The following is a 24,854-nucleotide window of genomic DNA, read 5'->3' as shown; positions in this document are numbered from 1 at the left end:
CCCGGGTGACAGTGTACTCGACGTTGCATTATATACAGCGAACATTGTAAAATTTGCGCTAAGTGTTCTAAAACATAGAGAAAAAAAAAATAGCCGGATGTAAAACTCCATGTTAAACCGATGCACATGTTAAACCGATTAACATGTGCAAAACCACTGTTTGACATGCGTTGGCATGTTCTTGCTAGGCGGAATAGCACTGACAGGCTGGCCCAAAGTTTGGCAGAGTGTTAAAGGTCTTTAGTGCGCGGCATACAATTGGAGGCACACATGTCGTTGATTCGAATCCCTATCTCAAAATGCCGTCTAACTTTACTACAAAATGGATGCTTAATTGAAAGCGAAATGCCATGACATCACCCTGAAAGAACGGTTGTATCACAGCCTAGCTGTGACACGAAAGAGAAGAAATCTGGCGTCAAATGACGAGCAAGTGATGCGCCAGAGGCGACAGGAGGCAGGACTTCTCCTGCCACAGGGGTATATGCCGTACATGTACGTCATCGTCAAACTCGCTGCTTCGGTGGCTCGACGACGACCGGCGTCACGGTTGCTATGGCAACCAGCGAGGCACAAGCAAGATTTTTGCTCGGTTCTGACCATGGTCTGAGTGATTTCGCATTAAAGGTGTAGAAAGCTCTTGAAAGCTTGTATCGCGACAAACGCGAACGAGCCACGCCCACTTTTCGGGCGAGTCCACTTCGCGTACATATAACCAGAATACGGAAGCAAGTAACCTATACCGCGAGGTAAAAACCAAGAGCATAATATAATACGCAGTTCTAAGGAAAATATTGCCATGATGCCAGATGCAGTGTTGAAGTTCGTGTTACGTCCAGCGCGCTCGACCAGCATCTCATCGCGAGAAGAGTTTTGTAGTGTGCACCGTATTTTGAATTTAAAGAACCCCGGCTCGGGTGGTCGAAATTTCCGCAGCCCTCCACAACGGCGCAACCCGAGTTGCTTTGGGACGCTGAACCGTAGAAATCAACAACATATATATGCATGCAATCTCGTGTAATCGACCAAATATTTCTTTGTAAACGTTCCCGAACAGAGTACGCGAGCGTATTGACACAAAATACCCTCGGACAAAGCCGCACGCTTTCAACTGTGGTCGCACTCCTCACAGCACTCCTCGCTCCGACAAAACGTTCCCCCACAGTGGTCACTGATTGATAATATGCGCCGGCACAACTCTGCCAAAAAGGGATAGATGCTGACTCACTACACAGACCGCGTATCCTCTCATCGCTACCTTCCACCGCGTTGCACAGGATCGTCGGGACAAGCCTCTGTCCACGGTAATGAGCGCGCTGATGCAATACAGAGATTTAGCTTACCGTGATCCACGATCCGCTACGTGATCCCCTACCGCGCGTTCCACTGCGCATGCCTAGATCAATTAGATGCCGATAGATGGCGCCACATACTGGATGTCGGCACATAGACCTGCCGCATTGGAACCAATCAGCTTGTACGCCCCGCCCACAAGCGGTAGAGGGTCAAGGTGGCGGATCGCGGATTACGGCATGCTAAATCTCTCTAATATTCCGAGAGCTCACCGACCGCGGCAAGACCGGTAGAGCTGTTAAGCATAGGCTAAGCACCATGCGACCAAGCCAATTAGGTACATCGAAACGCATCGAACATTACAGACATAACATGAGAATACTTCCCTCCACTACATCCAATTCCATTAAAATAAAACAGGCATGTAGTTACCTTATTACGGTTTACCAGTTCACCTGGGAATGCCTGCCTCCTCCCATCATCTACTCCCCCCCCCCCCCTTAAATCATTTACCCTCAACATAACCCTGAGAGGCTGCGCTGACACCTACTCAGACCAACACCGCTTAAACTAGCTCAGACCTTCAGGGGGCAGCGACGGTTTGAGCCAGCGGTCAAGTGGCGTTGCACGAGCTATTAAGAGGGGGCGGTGAACTAAAGTCGCCACTCTACGAAGAAGATACCCAGATAAGATGAAAAAAAAAAAAAAGAAGCTTCTTCTCTGCTGCGAACGAAACAAAGCTTCTGCTCAGACACAAAGACCAGCTGATAGAGCGAAATCGCTGCAGGCGCCTTTCGTATTCATGAGAAAATAGACAACTAAGTCAGCAAGTCTCAAGTTTTTGTCTTGCTTGACAATGAGTCGCCATCCGAGGTACACGAGCCTGTCTAGGGAAAAAAGAATAACGTTGACTCTTTTGTTGCGGCGCAAGCAAATATGCATATATTTCGTTGCTTTATTTATTTATTTTTTTCAAACAAATGCTCGTCTGAGAGGTGGCGCGTGTCTTGTCTCCTTCCTCCGACCTTCCCTATAGGATGTGGCCTCTAGAAATGTCACGTAAATAAGTTCAGTGTTCTTCCATTCCGCCCAAGCTTCCGCGAGGAGCCAACTAACTACCTGTGCGATTGCTGCGCGGTCTTCTCTTCGCGGAAAACTGATTGATTGATTGATTTATAGGAAGGGAAAGGCGCGGTAACTGTCTCACTTGTTTTCTATGGACACCTCAACCGCGCCGTAAGGGAAGGGAGGAAGGTGGGAGTGAAAGTGAAAAAGAGATTCCGTAGCCCTCCACTACGGCTCTTCTTTCTCTTCGCGGAAAGGAATCACTATGCTACGACCTCTCTCTAACGGCGCGGTAAAATTATGTGGAAAAAAAAAAGTTAAAAAGGTGATGTGACTGTGCTATCCCGCTTCCAGGGGGGATCAAAATGGAGAACACGCGAACGAACCACATGCACATATGGTTCGATCTCAAACGCCCGTGAACACCTCTCGCCGTTACCGTCGCCATCACTAAAGCACAGTTCTTGCTATTGCTCATATATGCTGGGTACGAACCTCTCGAATAGCGTGTCGACTCAAGCATGCCCCCCCCCCCCCCCCTCCTCCCTTCCATTCCTCCCCACCCACCATATACATGTATAGTGTCCACATGAATCTGACCGCACTACAGTAACTCCTGCTTGCCCAGTCAGCTTAGACGTTCTGGCAGACGCCACTACACACGCGATTCGGCTTGGTTTGGTTTATAGGGTTTGGCATCCCAAATCGACTCGGGCAACGAGAGACCCCGTAGTAGACGGTTCCAGAAATTTCAACCACCTGGTGTTCTTTAACACACACATTGGGTTCAAAACACAAGCGCGCGCTTCTAAGTGCACTTCAAAAGCGCCCGCAACAATTGCCCCTTTAAAAAAAAAAAGTAAAAGAAGCGAAGGAAACGAAAAAAGAAAAGCCCAGTGCACTCACAACAGATCGTAGTCGGCCGGGTTGAGCAGCTGCTTCTTGCAGGCGTCCTCCAGAACCTGAAAAAAAGAGAATCGGCACATACATAAAGGCACACGCAGTCACTGCCGCTAGGTTCTTTGCAGTATCATTTTTTTTTTCTTCTTTTACACGCCATAAGCCCCCTTCCGCATCCGGTGGGCGGATGAGGTTAAGAAGTTCGCGGGGGTCAAGTGGATGCAGCTAGCACAGAATCGGGTTAAGTGGAGAAATATGGGAGAGGCCTTCGCCCTGCAGTGGGTATAATCGGGCTGATGATGATGATGAAGCCCCCTTCACACACCAGTTTGATGTCGGGCTAGACCCAGTACATTCGTAGGGAGCCAGCGGCTTTAACCTTTCTGCCAAGTCAAGGTCAGTGTGTTTTCTGACCAGAAAGTAGCGCTATACAGGGCATATACAGGAATTGTATAGTGTAGTACGTATATTAGACGCGGAGGGTTCCTTCGAAAAGCACTGCGACTGCACTGACTTGGCCACAATGACGCTATGGGAGCCCTGCCAAGGATCACGGTCATGGCTATGCAAAATTTCAAAAGGGGGGAAGGGGGCTGCCATATTGTTTGGCCACTGGGATGCGCTCGTAGCATGATGACTGTCCTCCGGGTTTCTCTGAGGGTCGTGAAAATGGGAAGTTTTACCATCATCATCATCATCATCATTATCAGCAGCAGCAGCATCATCAGCCTGATTATACCCACTGCAGGGCGAAGGCCTCTCCCATATTTCTCCACTTCTGTGCTAGCTGCATCCACTTGACCCCTGCGAACGTCTTAACCTCATCCGCCCACCTAGCTTTCTGCCGCCCCCTGCTACGCTTTCCTTCCCTTGGAATCCAGTGTGTTACCCTAAGCGACCATCGGTTATCCTCTCTTCGCACTACATGTCCTGCCCATGCCCATTTCTTCTTCTTAATTTCCACTAGAATGTTGGTAACTTGAGTTATTTCTCTGACCCACTCTGCACGCTTTCTATCTCTTAATGTTACCCCTACCATTTTTCGTTCCATAGCCCTCTGGGTTGTCCTCAACTTAAGTAGAACTCTCTTGGTTAGCCTCCACGTTTCAGCCCCATAGGTGAGTACAGGCAAGATGCAACTGTTGTATACTTTCCTCTTGAGCGATATATCGGTTAGGGTAATAGGGCAAAAGTAGTTCGTGAGTGCAGACGCTCAGAGTGACAATTTCTGCGCAGTCACGCGAGCAAATCGGCAGAAATGCCTGCAAGAATCGGAGAAATGTGCACGATCCATCCGTTGACAAGTGTTATCTGTGTAAATGCGAGCAGAGCATGTTGCAAGGCAGCGCTATAATACATTTGTTACCAAAGGTTACCGTACGTTATACGCGCGGGAATGTGGTCATGTGTCTACGGGAGGCGAAGAAGAGGCGTCCGTGTGCTGTGCGATGTCAGCGCACGTTAAAGATCCCCAGGTGGTCGAAATTGCTCCGTAGCCCTCCACTACGGCTTCTCTTTCTCTCTTTCAACTTTCTCTCCCACCTTCCTTCCTTCCCTTACGGCGCGGTTAAGGTGTCCACAGAAAACAAGCGAGACAGTTACCGCGCCTTTCCCTTCCTATAAAGCAATCAGTTCCTTTTTTTTTTTTTTGTGGTGGCTTGTGAACATGTACCGCAAAAACAAGAATGCAGGTATAACTTTTTTTTTTTTTTTTCTGGCCAGGACACCGCTGAAATCCAAGGGATTCCAGCCTGCTAAAAGGGGAGAAAGGTTCCTTCATGGGTGTAAATAAAATTATTTCTTTAGTCGATATTTATTGCCTTAGGGCATCAGTAGGGTATGAGATGAAGGATGAATAAATGATTAAATGAATGGAAAAAGGTTGGCTGATTTTATGAAGTCCAGAAGTAAGCGATGATGAGGTCCCTGCGTCCAAGTGACGTATTCATCATCACGAAACAACGACGAAAAGTCGACCACTTTTTATGTAACAGTCATTTTCGGAAAAACAAAAAGGAACCTTTCCACAATGGGCAGCTGAAGTCATAGCCTTCGTCACCTTCGCCACCATTAGCAACGAGACGTGGCGGCATTCTGGACATGTTAAAAAAAAAAACAAAAAAACTGAATAAGCCATCTCAGAACTTTGTAATAAATGGATGCTGTTCGGCAAACTAAACGCCTTGGCCAGCCGCCTATTCTTTGTGACTGAGTGTCGTCGGCACGAAAGATATGGAAAACATGGCGACGCATCTGGGACGTCGACAGGACGAAACTAGTTCGTCGCTCGCCTAGAGTTTGCATGACTCACAGCAACGCCTGCACACTTCGTGGCCTTCTGGCGTGTAATGTAGCATTTAAATGAAAATGAAAATCATGTGTCATCAGTATTCAGCGATGGTTCAGTCGCACTGGTTTCTGCATAGAGGTTTTTTTTTTTTGTTTTTGTTTTTTGTTTAGCATGTTTTCCATTGTGATTTTTTTTTTTCTATTTTCAGAAGTGGTGGGCTAATGGGGGGGGGGGGGGGCATATATTCCGGTTTTTACAGTAGTTTTTGCGTTGTGACTTGTCCCTGCCTGGAGACAACATATCAATAACACGGGGACATATGATGCGTTGTATGATTCTAAATAAAACCATGCTTTAACAACGCACTGTACGTGACATCCCCAAGAGTGATATAAAAAGCACACAAATCGTACTTCGGATAGAAGGTCTCCACGCCACTGAATTTACCCGAAGCGTACGTCTCGCCGGGGCAGCACCAAGTTTGTGTAAATTCATGTGAACCTGTCTTCATGAATCCGTGATCCAATAAACCATCGCTACCCACCAAACGATGACAGCATCAAAAGACCGCGGTACATGCGCTGCGATGTATCACCGATACTCTCTCAAAAAAAAAAAAAAAAAAAAAAAGCGAGTAAGCCGAGAACGCGGCCGACCGTTTCACAAACAACGACCTCATCGCCTACACCCTCTTTCCCGTAATGCATGTTTACCATTTTCACGGCGCCCAAAAGGGGGTCATTACTTTTGCAGCAACACCTCCGTCAAGGAAAGCGCCTACGCACGCAGAAAATTCTAGAGCATTCCGTCCGGAGTCGCCGTCCAGCCGATGGCGCTAGGCAGCCTACGGTACATGTACAGGCTCCCTAGACGGAGCCAAGTATAGATAACCAGGCGACTTCGTGCAAGAAAAAGAAAGGCGCAATAGAAAAAAAAAAAAAAAAAATCTGGTCAAGGCCGTCGCTCCGCTTGCCTTCGTATAGAGCTAGTGAACGCGAAACTGCGCTACACAGCATGCGCACTTTGCCGGCGGTAAACAACGACGATTTACGTACGTATGTACATCTCGAACATCGACGGTACAATATACCAACAAAGCGCCGCGAAAAAAACCTACACACGTTTCAAAGAAAGCTCTACGCGAACTTTCTACGCCACCCTCGAGGGTCGGCGAATAAACAACCAGTCCCTGCGTGCTCGCGATCGGTAAGCTGCGCTCCCCTGTCACGCAAAGGTCACAGCAGGCCACAGTCCTTTACCCGCATCATTGGGACTGCTCACGATGGCACACGATTCATTTCAAAGCAACACAAAAAAAAAGAGGGGGGGGGGGGGGGAGGGAGGAGGCGTGATATCCTACAAGGCTCACGTCGAATGCATTTTGGGCGGCGCGTGACTGATAAACTTGATGAAAACTGTTTTAAGGCGAAAGCCGTACTAGCCTATGTTGTGTCACCAATATCTGAGGGCAAAGTGTGTCCGAAAACCTTTGAAAACGCGCGTAGTGGTGACATGGTCAGCCACAAGAAAATTAGTGATAATGACACTGGTGATAAGAAAATTAAATAGGAAATATACGATACGGAAATTCGTTCCTTCGTTTACAGGGTTTGACGTCCCAAAGCGACTCAGGGTGAGGGAGGCGCCGTAGTGGAGGGCTGCGGAGATTTTGACCACCTGGGGTTCTTTAACGTGCAATGACATCGCACAGTGCACGGGCGCCTTGCGCGGCCGGCATTCGATCCTGCATCCTTGGGCACAGCAAGATGATAGGAAAATTAAATATGAAATACGTGATAATGAAATAACTGATAAGCAAATTAGCGACAGGGAAACTATTGATAAGGAAATGAGTGATAAGGATGCTTTCGCACTTCTCCAATACGTGTTACCGCAGTGATCTCAAATATATATATATTTGATGTGCTACACAAGCAGCAGGCATAATATTAATTCAAATGTGTGTGATTAAGCAAAGATTGTCAACGGCCTTCGACTTCTATGGGACCAATATGATTGATTGAAAACACGTTTTCAATCAATCATATTGGTCCCATAAAGTTGAAGGCCGTAGATCAATATGTGCATGTTTTGTGTGTAGTGTTGGGTGTTACGGCGCATAGTGTGTACCAGCTAAGACGACCCAAGATTTGTTAGGAAACCTGCAAGGTATCCTCCATGGCACTTTCCCTTCCTCCATATGTACTTGAGTAATTGATCGGAAACGAAATAGTGACCTTTCTAAATGTGGCTTTAAATGGAAACGTATGAGCAGGAAAATAGTCGAGAACCGCGAAAAGTTTCCGACCCAGGTATTTCAAACAAGGTAGCCTGAGTAATTCTTCATTGCTGAACAAAAATGACAGCCCTGCGAAGTTTGCAAAGCAGCACGAAAAAAAGCGCTCCGTGAGTCCACATGGATAGATGGATGGATGGAATATAGGAGCGTCCCCCTTGAAGCGGGGTGGTAGCAGTTGCTATCATGCTCATTTTTCTCCCTATATCTTAAGTAATGTTTTAGGTTGGTTAACTATGCCATCATTCTATTTATTGAATTTTGGTTTCTACTTTACTAACATTATGTCACTTTTCTGCTTTTAAGCCACCAATCTTCCAGTCGTTTTCTGCTAGCTTCCACCGCCGGTTTATTCACCCGGCCACTGATGTCTCTAAACCCCAGAGCTTCAGGAAAGGTGACTGCGCCTGCATCGACTTGCGGATGGATACCATTACATTCGAGTATAATATGGTCAATTGTTTCACTGGACATATAGCACATGCATCATCTTCATTGTTAAATTTCTTGGTTGGTTTTGTTGGGTTTAACGTCCCAAAGCAACTCAGGCTATGAGAGACGCCGTAGTGGAGGACTCCGGAAATTTCGACCACCTGGGGTTCTTTAACGTGCACTGACATCGCACAGCACACGGGCGCCTTGCTTTTCGCCTCCATCGAAAAGCAGCCGCCGAGGCCGGGACTCGATCCCGCGTCCTTGGGAACTGTTGAATTTATTTTTGTAGCTGCGTGTTCTAAGGCACTCTGATCTAGCTTCAAAAAGTAGGGCACTGCATGCCTCTTGAGTTATCAAAGAAAGCTTCTTTCCTGATCTGCCTTTTCCACTTTCGGTATAGGTCCACACTCTGTTTCTTTTCCATCATTTATCCAATTTTTACCTTCTGTGTTTTTCACCTGTTGCTTAACGCTCTTTATTTCATCATCCTTGTGACCAGCGTATACTTACTGGCTAGTTTCCTAGTTCTTTTCCTTCATTGTGAGTCAAAGCTGTGAGTAATGGGTTGCGATTATAGCGATCTCAAACGCTAGTGGATAAAGTGGTGGTAGAAACATTTATTGCCAATATTACAGAGGCTGGGAGGCGCAGGCCCCTACACGGCATTTGAGAGCCCCCTCCATGTACGGAGGGCCGGCCCTCTTACAAAGCAAAGCCCTTGGATGGCTATCATAGCGAGAGCGCTTGCGCTGGTGCTGATCGGAGGTACTGGTGAGTAGGTGCTATCAGTAATCTAGGGCCCACTCTGGTGAAGAAGGATGTGTGAACGAGGGACAGGTGAGTAATGTGTGTAGGAAGCGCTGCCCGATTCGACCCTTCTTCGCTGATCACGAAGAGAACACATTGGATTTTCAGTACCGGACTGCTTGCTGACAGGAGTTACGCATTCCTTTCTTTGCGCCGCCCACCCAACAGCAAACCGAGTATTTCCCTGTTCTGCACGCAGACGATATCGTGCGTTCAACCTCGCCATGAGCTCGGTAGCTGGTGTCTAAGCAACCGTTTTATTTTTAAAAGGCAGGAATTAAAGGTGCGAAAAACTGCGTCGTGGTGACTGACAATTGATGTTTTAGCAGACTATATGGCAGGAGCTTGCAAGGACAAGGACAATAAAGCTAAACCGTCGGAAACACCTGAGTCGAATAATCTTCGCTATCGAAAACAGTATATGCAATTTTCCCAAGGAAAAGGTCTCTCCACGGGTAAAAAAGATACTGAAAACATGTCAGGATGACAGAATAATCCGGCTAATATGGGCCCCAGCTTACTCCCAGCTTCAGGGAAATGAGGGAGCTCATAAGCCAATTGCCTGCAGTCTCACCTTCCGGGTAAACTCTGATCCTCAGTGCACTCAGAGCAGGGACAGGCTGGTCAGCTATAAAGAGATTGCTGAGCACAATCGGCTGAACAGGGTCGATTACCCACCGGCAGATGGGACACTAATAAGTCAGTGCCGGATTCTCAGATAGGTACAAACTATGTCAGCATAAGGCGGATCTGGTGCACATGATAATGACGTGTCCAGAAATAAAATATATAAATGACAGACAAAAACGGAAGAATTTTGGGAGACTCTACTGTTGAGCTCACACCCTGAGACTAATTGCTATGCGTAATCCGACTGGCCGAACACGCCGCCCGGGTCCAAGGACTCTAGGCCGTCGTGTAGGCGGATAGGTTGACGCCTATTCTATATTGTTGGAACTTTTACCACCACCACCACGCTCGACAATTTTCCTATCCACACCTGAGCGTCTAGAGTAGTATTCAAATTGGTTAAAGTCGATTCAACGAGGCGGAAAGAAAAAAAATATAATATATATATATATATCAGTTGGTACTTTACATGGCTCCTACTGACATTCACTTGATTTTAACAGAGAAGAACGCTGCTGAGGCACGCTGGCCTTAGCAAAGTTACCCGTCTGTGCGGTCGAATTAACGTAAACGATGGACAAAGGTCCAAATGTAACCACACGATAAGTTTCATGCAAATACTATGATAGGCCACCGTGCAATTGTCGACGAACGGCGGTCGCTCAAAAGGTGATAGACACGTGCCGATACCTTTGCGCCACTAAAGGTAAATATATATATATATTTTTTTCTTTTTTTTTTTCTTTTTTAAAGTTAGAGGCTCTGCGATCTCTAAACAGAGCACGCGTGCTGGTGCAGAGATCCCAGATATGACCCTGACCACGCGTCGCCAAGGGTCGGGGAAGCCTGCACCTCTCGGCAAGCGAAAAGGCAAGGGGAAGAGAGGAGGGCGACGCGAAGTTACGCAAATTCACGCGCGCCAAATGCAGCAGACCATGTACAGGCACAAAGCGAAGAGAGGGGAAGGTTTCCACGTTGTTCTTCCGGCTTGGAAAGAAAGGAAGGCCGTGTTTTCGAAGTGGCTGTGCGGACATCATGCAGATAAGAGTAGCGGAAAGGGGGTAAATCGGGGGGGGGGGGGGGGGGGGGGGTAGCGATAGATTGAAGGCCGCGCACTCGTGATGTCATGCATACAACGGCACCGTCGAACCTTGCAGACTATTACGGCCATAACAGATTGCGTGTGGATTTTCGTAAGGATTTTGTATTCAGGGGTGGAAGCAGGCTGGGGCATTTTGGAGCGGCTTTGCAGCATTGAAAAGGGAGTTTTGGAGAAATCCAGTTACGCTTTGGAGCACGTATCTTGGGCCAACCGCCTTTGATAATTGCTGTTTTGTATTCCTGGCAGACAAAATCGCCAATTTAATTCTTTTTTTATGCAAAAATAAATGCAAATAAAAATAAACTATGCACGCATCCCTGACAAAACAAGACAAATGGTCAAAACGTGTAAAGATGTTTAAAATAATAGATGCGAACCTAAGGAACGGCTAGGAATAAACTAGCAGCAAACGGAATACTTGTTTCTGAACTTCATAACTGAACATGTTTACAAACATGACCTAATGGATTTGCCTATTATGACTTGACAGATTCAAACGTGGAGTCCACCACTTTTATGCGCTCAAGCAGTGCCACTATTGTTTGGAGTTTACATAAATCAGCAGAATATTTCTGCTCTCTGTCTGGTGCATATGCTTTTCGATCCTATGTATGTACTGATAAATTTCCAAGCGCTGGCCAGTAGTGCCTTCAGGAAGGATAGATGGTACTCGAGGGCAGCCTTTCAATCCTCCAGATTCTTTTTTCACTTTTCTAGTGGATTGGCACCCTCGGCACACCACCCTACATAGCGCTTCAAGTGCACGTATACTTTTGTCTGACGTACGTTTGTCGTGGACAAAGGGGCCGATGCTAAGCACCGGCTGGTTTTCACGGTAAAAGGATCAGAACAAATTGCGCATTTTTCGCAGCCGGACAAGTTTTCTAACGACACGTTTACGCTATCTGCTTCGCTTGCTGCTCTCGCTTTTCTCTTCACTGATGATTCGAAAGGCTGGGAGGTGCTATGTCACATTCACTGAGCATTTTCTCGCAGTTCCATTCAAGCGTTTGTGGCCCGCATTAAGTTTACTTGCGATCAAATATTAGCTACGCTCCATGCTAACGTATGGATCACTTCATGGATCACTGCCTTGGGCTCCAAGATTACCTCGGAAGGAGACTGCAGCCATGAAATTAAGAGACGCCTGCTTCTGGGAAAGAGAGCAATGGTTAGCCTTGACCGCCTAGTAAAGAGCAGAGACATTAGTCTGCCAACCAAGATCCGTATAACTCGTGCTATGGTCTTTCCAGTTGTGATGTATGGATGCGAGAGTTGGACTGTGAAAAAGGCTGACCGCCGAAGAATTGACGCGTTTGAATTGTGGTGCTGGCGAAGACTCTTGAGAGTTCCTTGGACTGCCAGAAGATCAAATCAGTCGATATTGTCGACCATAAACCCTGACTGCTCATTGGAGGGTCAAATTCCAAAGTTAAAGCTCAACTACTTTGGTCATCTGATGAGAAGAGAGGAGTGGCTGGAGAAAGATTTGATGTTGGGAAAGGTTGAGGGTCACCCGAGAAGGGGTAGGCAGCGAACGCGGTGGTTAGATGGCATTCTCGAGGCACTGCAGATGAAGTTATGTGATGTTAGGAAGATAGTGAGAGACCGAAAAGCGTGGCGTGACATGGTCCATGGGGTCACGAAGAGTCGGACACGACTGAACTGAACTGATGCTAACACTGCCGGCACCAGTGTGCGGCCATCATTCCTGTGTTCAGCTGGCAAAACATTTGATAGCAAAACATCGTGGCAGCCGTTTGGAGCAAGACGGAGCAGGAAAAGCAGTTTGGAGCATGAATGGAGAAAATGAAGAAGCGCTTCCACCCCTATACAGCATGTAGACTCTACCGTCCCGTGACGACACTTTTCCCATCCTATAACTTTTTCAGTGGTTTTAGGGACCGTAGTTCTCTACTTCGCTTCTATCGAAACGCGGCCGCTACGTCCGTGGTTCCATCTGGCGTCAAAAGCGCAGTTGAGGCACTGTAGTTATGTTCATATGGGGTTACGACCGTTAAGTCAGTGCCTGCGTTAAGTCAGTGCCTGCGTTAAGTCAGAGCAATGCTCCCGTTTTCATCGCTATGAAATGCCGATTCTAGCCGATGCAGAAAGCATCCATTTGAAGGGTCGATGGCATACAAAGGGTATAGGCATCGTACACGAGAGGTGCTGCGTGGCTTCGAAGCCAGGCACAGCTCAAGTTACGCTGTTTTTTTTTTTTTTCCCCGAATATGAACACAGGCGCCTCTGAAGCATGTGAGTGGCTCCCCTGTCCTCGCGTCTTAAACAACCATAACAAGAGCAGGCCCGTCGTGCACTGCAACGCTGCAATGCTGCAAGCATTGGAGCGCACGCAGACAAACACAAATAGCGAGAGAGATCAACTTCTATACGAAACGAAACAGTTGCTAGACCAAAGCCACGCAGTTAATCAGTCTGCCACGCATACTGCACATTTTGTCCACGACAGCATGACCCATTAAAGGTTTTCGCCTTAAAATAAAGTGACAAACGCGACAGATTGTCGGCGCAGCCGAAGCTGACAAACACGACGAGGAAAATATATATAAAAAAACGTATATACAGAGCGTTACTCGGGTTAGTTTTCAGAAACGGTCTCGAGCGCAAGGATCCGGCCAAACTGGCTTGGGAGAATGCGCCGCAAAGGAGACGGCGCTGTTTCTCATGCTACTTCGGTGGAACGAGGCTGTCCGTTCGCCAGCAGTACCGAAGTCCCGTGAAGGCACGGAGGAAGGATGCGCGAAGGACACCCGCTGACGCTGCACAAACAACGTCACAGCATGACACAGCACACGCACTACGTGCAGGACAAGCGGCTTTTGACGAGAGTCGCGAGCAACTGCGTACCCCGCAGCAACAGCGCGTGCTGACTTGGTGAGAGAGAATGGCGCACCCGCACTGCAGTAGCCTGCGACGAGTACGGAACGGTCCAAAACCGCTTCCCGTGCGACTGCTACATCATCAAAAGAGCCCTCTTCGGCAGGAAACGGCACACTCGGGTAACGCCCTCATTGCTTCAAAATATTTACATTTACAACTGGGTATCAGCGCTCCGTTTATGGCGTGGCCTTCGACGCCTTTCCGTCATATATTGTGCGCACGAAAGTAGGCGCAACAACAAACTAAATTATTATTATTATTATTATTTTTTTTTTTTTTTTTTTTTTTTTTTTTTTTTTTTCACCACGCGGAATTCGTAAATTTAACGCCGGAGAGTTCGAAACTCCCGCCAACGCGTCGACTGCAGCGCTGCCGCAGCAACGAGAGGAGGAGGGCCCCTGCGTCGCCGCCGCTACCACCGCTAAAGGCAGGTGAAAGGAAAGGAGGCGCCCTACGTCACAGAGCGTCTACCTTCCCTCAACCTCAAATAAATGTGCTTGTTCCTTCCTCCACGCCACTTCGCATAAACACGCTCCCTTCGTCCATCGCGCCTCCTCTCGAACGAGAGCGTGCAGTCGCAGCGGTCGTGTGCGTACGTGCGCCGGCGACAGACGGCCATGGCCGTGTCGCGCAGTGCCTCTACACCATAGAGAAAGAGATCTCTTTCTCTATGTCTACACAGCATCAGCAGCTGACGACGCCGACGACGACGCCGTGACCAGCCGACGCGGCGGCAGACTCTACGCAGTGCGACGCACGAGGGTTCCACGCAAAACAAAGCCGCGATGGCTGCCAGCATGGGGACCCCACTGCCGCCGGTATCCACAACAGCTGCTCCCGACGACACCAACGTGGTGTACGGCGAGCTGCTGCCGGTGCTCATCCAGTGCTTCGCCATCATACTGCTGGGATACTTCTCCGGCCGCCTCGGCCTCATCGGCCCCGCCGAGACACGCTCCCTCAACGTGTTCGTCTCCTACTTCGCTCTGCCGGCCACGGCGTTCAAAGCGCTCGCCAGCATCGCATTGGGCGAGGTCAACTGGAGGTTCCTGGCCGCTGTAGCGCTCGGAAAATGCGTGATTTTCGCGACCGTCGCCGCCGTTACGCTTGCGTTGGTGCGCAGGCCGGAGAGATTCGGCAAAGCCGGCCTGTACGCGATCGCCTCCTCGCAGAGCAACGACTTCGGCCTCGGTTACCCGCTCATTATGCATCTCTACGATAAGATGCAACCGACATTCAGCCACTATCTCTACCTCGTCGCCCCCATTCAGCTGGCATTCCTCAACCCTATCGCTTTCATCATGATGGAGTACGGTCGCACGCACGATAGCGGCGGCGAGCAGACGACAACATCGGGATCACGGCCGCCGCCAACGCGGGGCCGCTTGTTGTCAACTTTGTCGGGCATCATCAAAAACCCCGTGGTCGTGGCGCCTGCGTTGGGTGTCATTTGGAACGTCAGCACGTCCGGCGCCGCTCTACCGTCCGTAGTGCAGCGAATTCTCGACTCGCTGGGGGACGCCTTCATTGCAACGGCGCTCTACCTCCTCGGACTCAGCATGGTCGGCAAGATTGGTAGCATGGGCAAGTACGCTGCGCTGACGCCCGTGTTGCTGGTTTCGGCCAAGATAGTCGCATGCCCGCTGGTTACGCGAGAGCTCGTCAACCTGCTCGGCGTCAGCAGCACGGGGCGTGACCAGAAGGACTTCAGCAACTTCGGCTTCCTCTACGGCATGCTGCCCATGGCCCCTAGCGTGTTCATCTTCGCTACCCAGTACGAGCTCCCGACGGCCGCAGTCTCCACGGCAATGGTGGCCGGCACCTTCCTGTCGGCGCCCATGATCTTCATCACGGCCACCATGAGCCAGATAAAGATGACGTGCCTCAAGGATTTCGCCGCGACGATGGGAAAGACCATGGTCACTTCCAGCGCCGTCAGTGTCGTCTGCTGCTTGTGGCTCATAGTCGTGCTCTGCCGCAAGCGCCACAGGGTGACGCATGGGACCACCATGTACCTTGTAGTGTGCCAGCTGGCGACAGCAGTGGGAGGCGTTCTGTGGGCTGCCGCCAGTGCTGGTGACCCACTGTCGCCATTGGCGTACGCCCAGTCAGTGCTGTCCATAGCAGGCATCTTTGCTTCTCGTATCTGGACGACAATCCTTGCAGGCCTCCTGGCTTTGCTGCACTGGCGATCTCTGTGCTTCGTGCTCAGACTGAAGTGGTTAATTGTCATCGCTGGGTTTGGATCATCTATTCTGGTGGCGCTCTTCCTCTGCCTGAGCATTCCAAAGAGGGGATCTAGACTTGGCGAAATGGACCCAAATTTCCAGTTCGGAGACGTGCAGGCAATTGTGGCTGTCACTGTTCTCCTGACAAGTCTCCTCTTTACGGTGGTGAGCCTCATTTTCCAGCACAGGTTCCGTCTCAGGATGAGAGAATATACTCCGCTAAACGGTACCAGTGACGACGACGAGCAAAATGGCATGGAGCAGTCAAGTGTTGACCCACTAATTCATCCGTCGACCAGCCAGCAGTCGCAGGTCACGAGACAAGGAGAGACAAAAGACAATCCAGATGGGTGCACAGGTGACTGCGGAGACTGTGCCAACTGCTCAGACGATGAAAAGAAAAGCATTAAAGATCTCGAAGACATCATGAGCAGCTCAAGAACAAAACGAAAGCTTCAGAGGGCAAAGCTTTCAAAGTCTGGCTCTTCTTTTAAGACACCTAAGTCCGTCAACTCGAGCAAGTTTGAATTTGAAGTGCCGCATGGACAGCAGCAGCAGCAGACGCCTGGCACCTCATTTGACCAGCTTTGTGGACAACAATTCAGTTGCGACAAGGAACAAGTGAGGCACTGCATGAACCTTGTAGGCACATACAACCAACAGACTGCCATTCGGGTACAGGGCGCAGAAGAAGTGCTTGACCTCGACAGTGTCGTCCAAGCTGATGATGACATACATCAGGTCTTCAGACACACTGTGCTCGTTCTCCTGCTGAGTGTCTCTATGGTTGTCGGGCTTGCGGTGTCGCTGTGGCAACTTCTTCTCACCGATGCTCCAACAGGAATCTTAGTGGAACTTGAGTTTGTTGACATCATATTGAATTACGGACAGGGAATGCTGACTTTCCTTGTGTTTGGATTCGACGCTAAGTGGCTCCACCGGTGGCTGTCCAACCTGTGGTACTATGTCTCATGCAAACAGCAAAGACGCAGGGACACTGCCACTCTTGTTCTTCCGAAGTTTGAAGACCTGTCTCCGGAGACCAGGCAGATATGCACGCAGTTCAACATCTACCACCGAGATTCTTGTGTTGCAGACATTTGCCGTACAAGACCCGGGCCCAATGGACGGGACCTCCACCTTGCCTTCATGGGGAAGGACCTCGTTGACTGGCTTCTGGCCGTTGGACTGTGCCAAGACCGAGTCCAGGCCACCCGTTACGGCAAGCGGCTCCTTGAAGGTCGAGTTATAGCTCATGCAGTGGGCCGACACCACTTTTGCGATGAGCTCTACACGTACGTCTTCTTGCCATCGGATGATTCGGATGTCTCAACATGATGTGCCCTGTACATTGCAGCTGAGGTAACAGCGAGAGCCTGTGCGGGTGAAGCAGTCCTCAAATGAAAGGCGAAACGCTAAGGACACTGTGTGGCTGGACAAGGAAGCTGCAGCTCTGGACAGCGTTCCGGTCATGCACATAGTAATCATGCCAGTAGTTCAAAGCAGAAAAGGATTCTGGTGATGAACACAATTGAGATTCACAAGAATCTGATCAAGCACAACGAATCTGAATGGTGTGAAAGAAAACTGACTTAATTTATGTGTCGACAAGGTGTTGCTGTGTGTTCTGTAAATATTTGCACAAATGAACTATTGTGTACCTGAGTTCACAACTTTGGTAGTGTGGTGCTTGCAAGACCAAGGTTGCATACTGAAAGAGCCAAAGAGACTTTGATGGAAGGACACTGATAAAGAACAGCTCAGATGATCATACTGCATGCATAGCAGCGTAGTGCCTTATTGATGTATGGCTTCATTTCATTTGTTTTAAATTATATCACAAGTATGTGGATGCAAAATAAAGTTTGCCCCAAGGAATACGGTAACCAATTATTGATTTGAAATTCATTCACCAACACTGAAAGATAGCAACGACGTAAATAAAAAAGCTGTCAAACCTCACAGATTTCTTTCTGGTTGCCAGCATATGAAATATGTTCTGCAACATTAGGTAACTTTGTCATCTAAACAATGCAGCCGTTTTGTTCTTGCTTTCAACAGGGTGAACAGAGATAACCTCTGATCTAATGAATAAATCATTTAGGCTTAAAAATAGTGACATCATAATAAGAAAGCATGAGCACCAAGACCTTAACCAGTATGTAAGCTATACTACCTGCTTGACCAGTAAAGGAATAAAAAAATGTCAAAGGTGACGTTTTTTTCTTCCTTTACCATTTCAATGTAGTTGAGTCACCTTACAGCAAGCAATCACATTTATAATACTGTCTATGCATTATCATCCAGATCTTCAAAGACTGAACACTCTACAAACCAGAACAATGGGGACACTTTTTGTGTGAGTACATCATGCAATGTCACACAAAAACAAGGATGTAACACACTACAAACGCAGTCTGCGCTTGTTGTGCCTTCACGTCCTTGTTTTTGTGTACGCAGTGTACTTTGAAGATATGTCTGACCACAACCTACTGTATAATGTGTCTGACCGACTCGCCCAGCAACGCACTCTTTCAACATCACAATACCGTTGGGCCATCCTAAGCCATTTATTGGTATAAATTACCATGAACACTCAATATTGGTGAGCCAGCATGCTACATAACACACTGACCAAAAGTTCAGAGAATCATGCAAAAAGTGTTTTTCTTCTATTTTTACCTATACTTTCTGTTTATGCATCATTTGCCAGATCCTTGGGACCGCTTCAATAACTGCTGTTCCCCTCGCACACTAAATGTGGAACTTGAGAGATGTTTCAATGAGCTCACCTCATTCTCAATGGTGTAAATAATGAAACTTCACCTCAAAATAATGTGTGGCCAAGTCACATATTTTCAACCAAGTATGTGTCCATTACCGTTTAACAGCTGATTTGTGCAAAATTTAAAGCTTTTTTCTGTGCTATATATTTTTTTCACAATACTGTGAGCCTTTCTTAGACTCTTACAAGATTGGAACGTTGTATGGCAAAGTGGAAACTTGGGCTTGCTGGTTCTGACATTTAAACATTATTGCAGCACAACACATGACAGGGGCAGAGAACGAGAGGACACGGGAGTTGTTAGGCATTAGCGCTGTGTGTGTCCTTTTGTTCTCCGCCTCTGCCATGTGCTGGGCTACAACATTTAAATGTTGTACAGTAATAAGTATGGCATCTCGTAGCATAAGCAAAAGAAACTCATACGCCATTTTGTTGGAAGAGTGCACACCTGTATAGTCCTGCGATAAATGGCAGTAATGAACAAAAGACTAGAGGCCAACAACAATTTTTTAGAGACTATTCTTTAAAAAAAAAAAAATTCAACGTTGCAAACAAAATCATCAAGTGATGCATAATTCATGAACTCATGGGGCTGGTTATTCCATCATTCTTTCTGTTGCATAGGAAAAAGTAAATATTTGAGCGTGTCATAGCTTACAACATAATTATGCATATGTTGTGGTTGATCCTTTTGGAATGACGCAGTGGATTTAGGCACTTTAGGGGAGGGGGTTCTGGAACATATTTTTGGTCATGCTGCAGGAAAATAAATTTTGTGCAACCTCACAAGGTTGCTTATGTTCGTTCACTGCTATAGTGTCAGGGATCCAGGCTGATGCTGTGTAGCTATAAATGTAATGTACTAGTGCCCACAAAATAAAGCGGAGCACAAGTTTGGGGGAAAATCGGCCTCCTTCGTGCGGGCTGCTGATGAGGCAAACACCAGAAGTGTCAAGCTGAGCATTCGAGTGACCCACACGCAACCAAGCTATACACATGTGCACCCGCTTGCAGGGCGCGCAACGAAAATAAATTTTGTTCATTCCTGTGCTCCGTTTTATTATTTTGGGGGCACTAGTACAGCCCGTCACCAGTTTAAAACCTAGAGGGTCTGCTTCTAATATGTGTTGTGGGGCACCTTTAGCACTCAAAAAGGTAATTCCCGTTGGAGCAAGTAAGACAAGAAACCCTCTTACGTGTAGGAGATTTGAAATATTGAGAATGCATTACGATCCTTATGGTGCGGCTCAGAAGCAAACCTCTCGGGCTCGAAACTTTTGACAACCTCTAAGAATCTGGTTTGGTTTCGCTGTTTAACGTCCCAAAGCGACTCAGATTATGACAGACACCATAGTGGAGGGTTCTGGAAATTTCGACCACCTGGGGTTCTTTAACGTGCACTGACATAGCACAGCACAAGGGCACCTTGCTTATCGCCTCCATTGAAATGCGGCAGAGATTCGATCCCGCATCCTTGGGCACAGCGCACTTCTAGGAATCTCTTCTTTATTTGCCATGGAAGGATACGGTAATGCAGCAGGTTGACAAACGTCCAATGTTATTTTGCTGTAGGGGACGAAATGGCTGCTTTGATATGTGGGCACCCTCGCGAGGTTAAGCTGAAACCTCATGAGGTTGCTCATCTCTGGCCGTCGGCATTCTGAAGTGCTCTCCCCTTTTGCGCAGTAGTGTCACGCTATCCTAACGAGAAATGCAAAACTACGAAAACAAGTGCTAACCGGCGCGACGCCTACGCCTTCGCTTGTTGGCGTTTCTCCTTGTCTGGACTGTGGACTACTATTGCATGTTTTTATTACCACCCACGTACTAGCGCGCCGGCAAGAAATTCCAACAGCGGAGCGCGTGGCACCGAGCTGTTCGCAATTCTTTTCATCGCGGTAGTACCAAATGTGATGAGCAAGCAGAATTGAGAGTAGACACACAAAACATTCTACATTTTATGGCGAGCAACAGTCGAAATCTCTACCACAGTACCAATGTAACGTTTTTGTTTTAAGCCACAAAAAGCTACAGAGCGCTTTTTTGAGGACAGCCAAAGTGGAAGAGGCACCGACAGGAAAGAAAAAAAAAAAAAAAAAACCGACTGCCTGCTGCATTACAGACATTTTGTCAGAGTATGCGAAATTCACATCGTGGGTAGTTACACGCGAGCCACGGCAGTACTACAGTGTCTACGCTCGGCTCAGATAACGGCCAGATTGGGCAATGTCAACAATACATTCACTTTCCACGTTTACCTCTACCGTTTCATGGAAGCTTCATGCCGAGATAAATATGCGTGCCATTAGCAGGGGTCGCCTGTAGACTACGTTGCCACCCACTTACATTCCATGAAAATAGCACAGAGTTCGCAACCAAACAAAGCGGCAATTACCGGACTGTCAGTTTCCCGGAGCAGGGAAATTGCGCAATAGAGGTGTGCCAATGATTCACGTAAAGTCTACATTATATTAATAACACGTTAGAGATCGAGCAGTCCTTCACACATTCGAAAATTCTAGCCAGACACCGCAATGACTCGCAAGCGTAGCTGCGCGAAGTGACGCCGTAGCAACCCGGACAGCACCAGCAGCATGGTACCGAACATGGCTAGTCTGCTGTCAAGATTACTCTGCACCTCCACTCAAACTTCAGCTCTGCGAAAACAAGTCGATCAATAGACAAAGTGTCACTTTCCAAGCAGGGAGCTGAATTCAGCCCTGTACCGACTCAGCGAAAAACGTCATCTTGTGCCGTCATGACGGCAAGGGTGGTTGAGAACGACCATCACGGCTCCAACGCTTTCAAGCGCATCTGCGTTGAACTAAATGCAAAATGTGACTGACCTGGAAGATGCTGGTGTTTGAGTTGACGTGGAAAACCTGCCGGTGCCCGTTCGGGTAAAGCACAACAAGCGACAAGGAAGCCGCCATGTTTATACTACGCCCCCTAGCGAGTTGAACGAGTTGCTATCTTTAGCGCTTTTTGCCTTAAGAACCGACGAGAAGCCAGTGGATGAGGACGGGCGCTTATGCAGTAGCGATTTTTCAATACTTTCTCTGCACCGCTGCAGATTTTAAGATAACACATAACGGAGGGCATGATGATGATGTGCGAAAACGAAACTTCACAATGAAGTGGGGCATTCGCAGCGCTAGTGCAAGGCTAGTGTGGTTTAACTAATAAATTTATAAAAGCCTGCAGTCAGAAGGCTTCCCCCCTCGAAAAGTGATGGGTTTAGCATAGAACACCGTGTCATTGAGGAGTGCCCAGCAGTGTTCACGTCTTGCCTCCGTAGCTTTATTTAAGGGGTCTAGCCAGGAGGCCTGCGTGCCTCGAATTCTTCGTATAATAGTTTTTCCTCCTCCTCCTCTAGTCAGAAGCCGGTCCATTGAACGGTTCCGATCGTAACGGACTGATTTATTTATAGGAAGGGAAAGGCGCGGTAACTGTCTCACTTCCTTTCTGTGGACACCGCAACCGCGCCTAAAGGGAAGGGAGGAAGATGGGAATGAAAGTGGAAAGAGAGGAAGAGGAGCCGTAGTGGAGGGCTACGGAGTAATTTCGACCACCTAGTGAGGAATCGATTTCAAGAATTAAATCTTGAAGAATGAGAGCCCGAAGAGATGTGGACTGATGTTCGTGATATAATACAAGAAGTTGCTACTAAGGTAGTTCCAAAGCAAAAGAAATTCAAGAAAGCAAACTGGTTATCTGAAGAGGCTTTGCAAATAGCTGAGGAAAGGAGGATGGCAAAAGTTATGGGGGAAAGAGAAAGATACAAGGTTCTCAATGCGGATTTTCAGAAAATAGCAAGGAGAGATAAGAATGCCTTCCTGAACATACAGTGCCAAGCAGTTGAGGACAACAGCCAATTAAGGAACACAAGAACTCTGTATAAGACAATCAAGGATATGAAAGGAAGTTTCTGTGCTAAGCTGGGCGTGATAAAGGACAAACGAGGCAAGGACCTCACTGAAGCCTCAGAGATAAAGAAGAGGTGGCAGGAATACACAGAAGAACTGTACAAGAAGGACCCGAATGTGCAAACCCAACATAAGACTGTTGTGATTACTGATCTCGAGCCGGGCATCCTGAAGAGTGAAGTTGAATGGGCCTTAGCCAGCCTTGCTAAGAACAAAGCTAGCGGAATTGATGGCATTCCAGCTGAGTTGCTTCAAAACCTCAACCATGACGCTGTTAACATTCTGCATACATTATGTAAGAAGATTTGGACAGCCCTGCAGTGGCCACAGGATTGGAGGAGGTCAGTTTACATCCCCATTACAAAGAAAGGCAGTGCCAAAGATTGTTCCAACTACCGCACGATCGCGCTTATTTCGCATGCTAGCAAGGTGATGTTGAAAATTCTCCAAGGAAGGCTGCAGCAGTACGTGGATCGGGAGCTTCCGAACGTGCAAGCTGGGTTTCGCAAGGGCAGAGGAACTAGAGACCAAATTGCCAACCTTTGCTGGATAATGGAAAAAGCAAGAGTTCCAGAAACCCATCTACTTCTGCTTTATTGATTATACGAAAGCGTTTGACTGCTTAGATCACAGCAGACTGTGGCAAGCTCTCCAAGGGATGGGAGTTCCAATTCACCTCATCTGTCTCCTCAGGAACCTGTATGAAGGACAAGAGGGCACAGTCAGAACTGGGCATGGTCTTACTGATTGGTTTCCGATTGAGAAAGGAGTGAGGCAAGGCTGCATACTGTCGCCCTGCCTATTTAACCTATATGCAGAGTGCATCATGAGGGAGGCCGGCCTGGACGAGTCTTCAGCTGGAGTAAAGATTGCTGGAAAATGTATCAACAACCTTGGATATGCGGATGATACCACTTTAATGGCAGAAAGTGAAGTGGAACTCACGAGACTTCTGATGCGCGTACAAGAAGAGAGTGAGAAGTTTGGGCTTAAACTGAACATTAAAAAGACAAAGATCATGGCGTCTTGCCCTATCAAGTCCTGGAGCATCAATGGACAAGAAGTGGAAGCTGTGACAGATTTTCTCTTCTTGGGCTCCAAGATTACCTCGGAAGGAGACTGCAGCCATGAAATTAGGAGACGCCTGCTTCTGGGAAAGAGAGCAATGGTTAGCCTTGACTGCCTAGTAAAGAGCAGAGACATTAGTCTGCCAATCAAGATCCGTATAACTCGTGCTATGGTCTTTCCAGTTGTGATGTATGGATGCGAGAGTTGGACTGTGAAAAAGGCTGACCGCCGAAGAATTGACGTGTTTGAATTGTGGTGCTGGTGAAGACTCTTGAGAGTTCCTTGGACTGCCGGAAGATCAAATCAGTCGATATTGTCGACCATAAACCCTGACTGCTCATTGGAGGGTCAAATTCTAAAGTTAAAGCTCAGCTACTTTGGTCATCTGATGAGAAGAGAGGAGTCGCTGGAGAAAGATTGGATGTTGGGAAAGGTTGAGGGTCGCCGGAGAAGGGGTAGGCAGCGAACGCGATGGTTAGATGGCATCCTCGAGGCACTGCAGATGAAGTTATGTGATGTTAGGAAGATAGTGAGAGACTGGAAAGCGTGGTGTGACATAGTCCATAGTGTCACGAAGAGTCGGACACGACTGAACGACTGAACTGAACTGGGGATCTTTAACGTGCGCCGACATCGCACAGCACACGGACGCCTCTTCGTTTTGCCTCCATCGAAACGCAGCCGCCGAGGTCGGGTTCGAGCCCGGGTACTCCGGCACAGTAGTCTGGCGTCTTACCACTCCACCACCCCGGTATCGTAACGGAAATTACACTTTTCTACTGCATACTGCCGCGACTGCGTCCCCTTTCACAGTTCCTGAGGTTCCTGTTTCCTCCACATCGGTGGCTGGAACCGACGCAAGATGCTGAGCAAGTTAGGATGAGGCATCACATAATGTGCTGGTGATTATCAGCCTGCTAGATGACCACTCATTTCGTGAATTTAGAATTTGAGCACCATACATCACAACCCATTCAAACTCCTTCCATATAAATTTGAAGGCAATCTCAGTATATTCCAGGTGCAACATGCAAAACCCATAACAATGTGATAAGCTGAACAGCTGCTTCATTTCAGTATTGCTTGAAGAATTTATGGCCTTGCAGCACTTAGCCTAAACATAAA

At 47.9% G+C, this 24,854-nt stretch overlaps 2 protein-coding genes across 3 annotated transcripts in view; one reads left to right on the top strand and one right to left on the bottom strand.

Moving 5' to 3' along the window:
- LOC146189099 (tether containing UBX domain for GLUT4) overlaps window positions 1–21,732 on the bottom strand; it is a 65,409-nt gene extending 43,677 nt beyond the window's left edge. The window contains exons 1-2 of one of the 2 annotated variants that reach the window (XM_084604037.1): window positions 21,582–21,732; window positions 3,265–3,320 (exon numbers count right to left, since the gene is read on the bottom strand). In XM_084604037.1, coding sequence (XP_084460163.1) covers window positions 3,265–3,320; window positions 21,582–21,668 — 143 coding nt within the window. In that variant the 5' untranslated portion in view covers window positions 21,669–21,732. The remainder of the gene's footprint in view (window positions 1–3,264; window positions 3,321–21,581) is intronic. The other variant, XM_084604036.1, reaches the window with a different exon arrangement.
- On the top strand, window positions 14,428–17,840 carry LOC146189100 (lysosomal cholesterol signaling protein-like). Its single transcript, XM_084604035.1, has one exon. The coding sequence runs from the start codon at window positions 14,508–14,510 to the stop codon at window positions 17,286–17,288; it is 2,781 nt and encodes a 926-aa protein (XP_084460161.1). The 5' UTR covers window positions 14,428–14,507; the 3' UTR covers window positions 17,289–17,840.
- Window positions 21,733–24,854: the final 3,122 nt, after the last annotated feature.

Source organism: Amblyomma maculatum, chromosome 5, assembly GCF_055883805.1.
Source record: "Amblyomma maculatum isolate TAMU_Amacu chromosome 5, ASM5588380v1, whole genome shotgun sequence".
Taxonomy (NCBI): Eukaryota; Metazoa; Arthropoda; class Arachnida; order Ixodida; family Ixodidae; genus Amblyomma; species Amblyomma maculatum.
The sequence above is the reverse complement of the archived record's forward strand: the minus strand, read 5'-3'. Positions and strand labels throughout refer to the sequence as shown.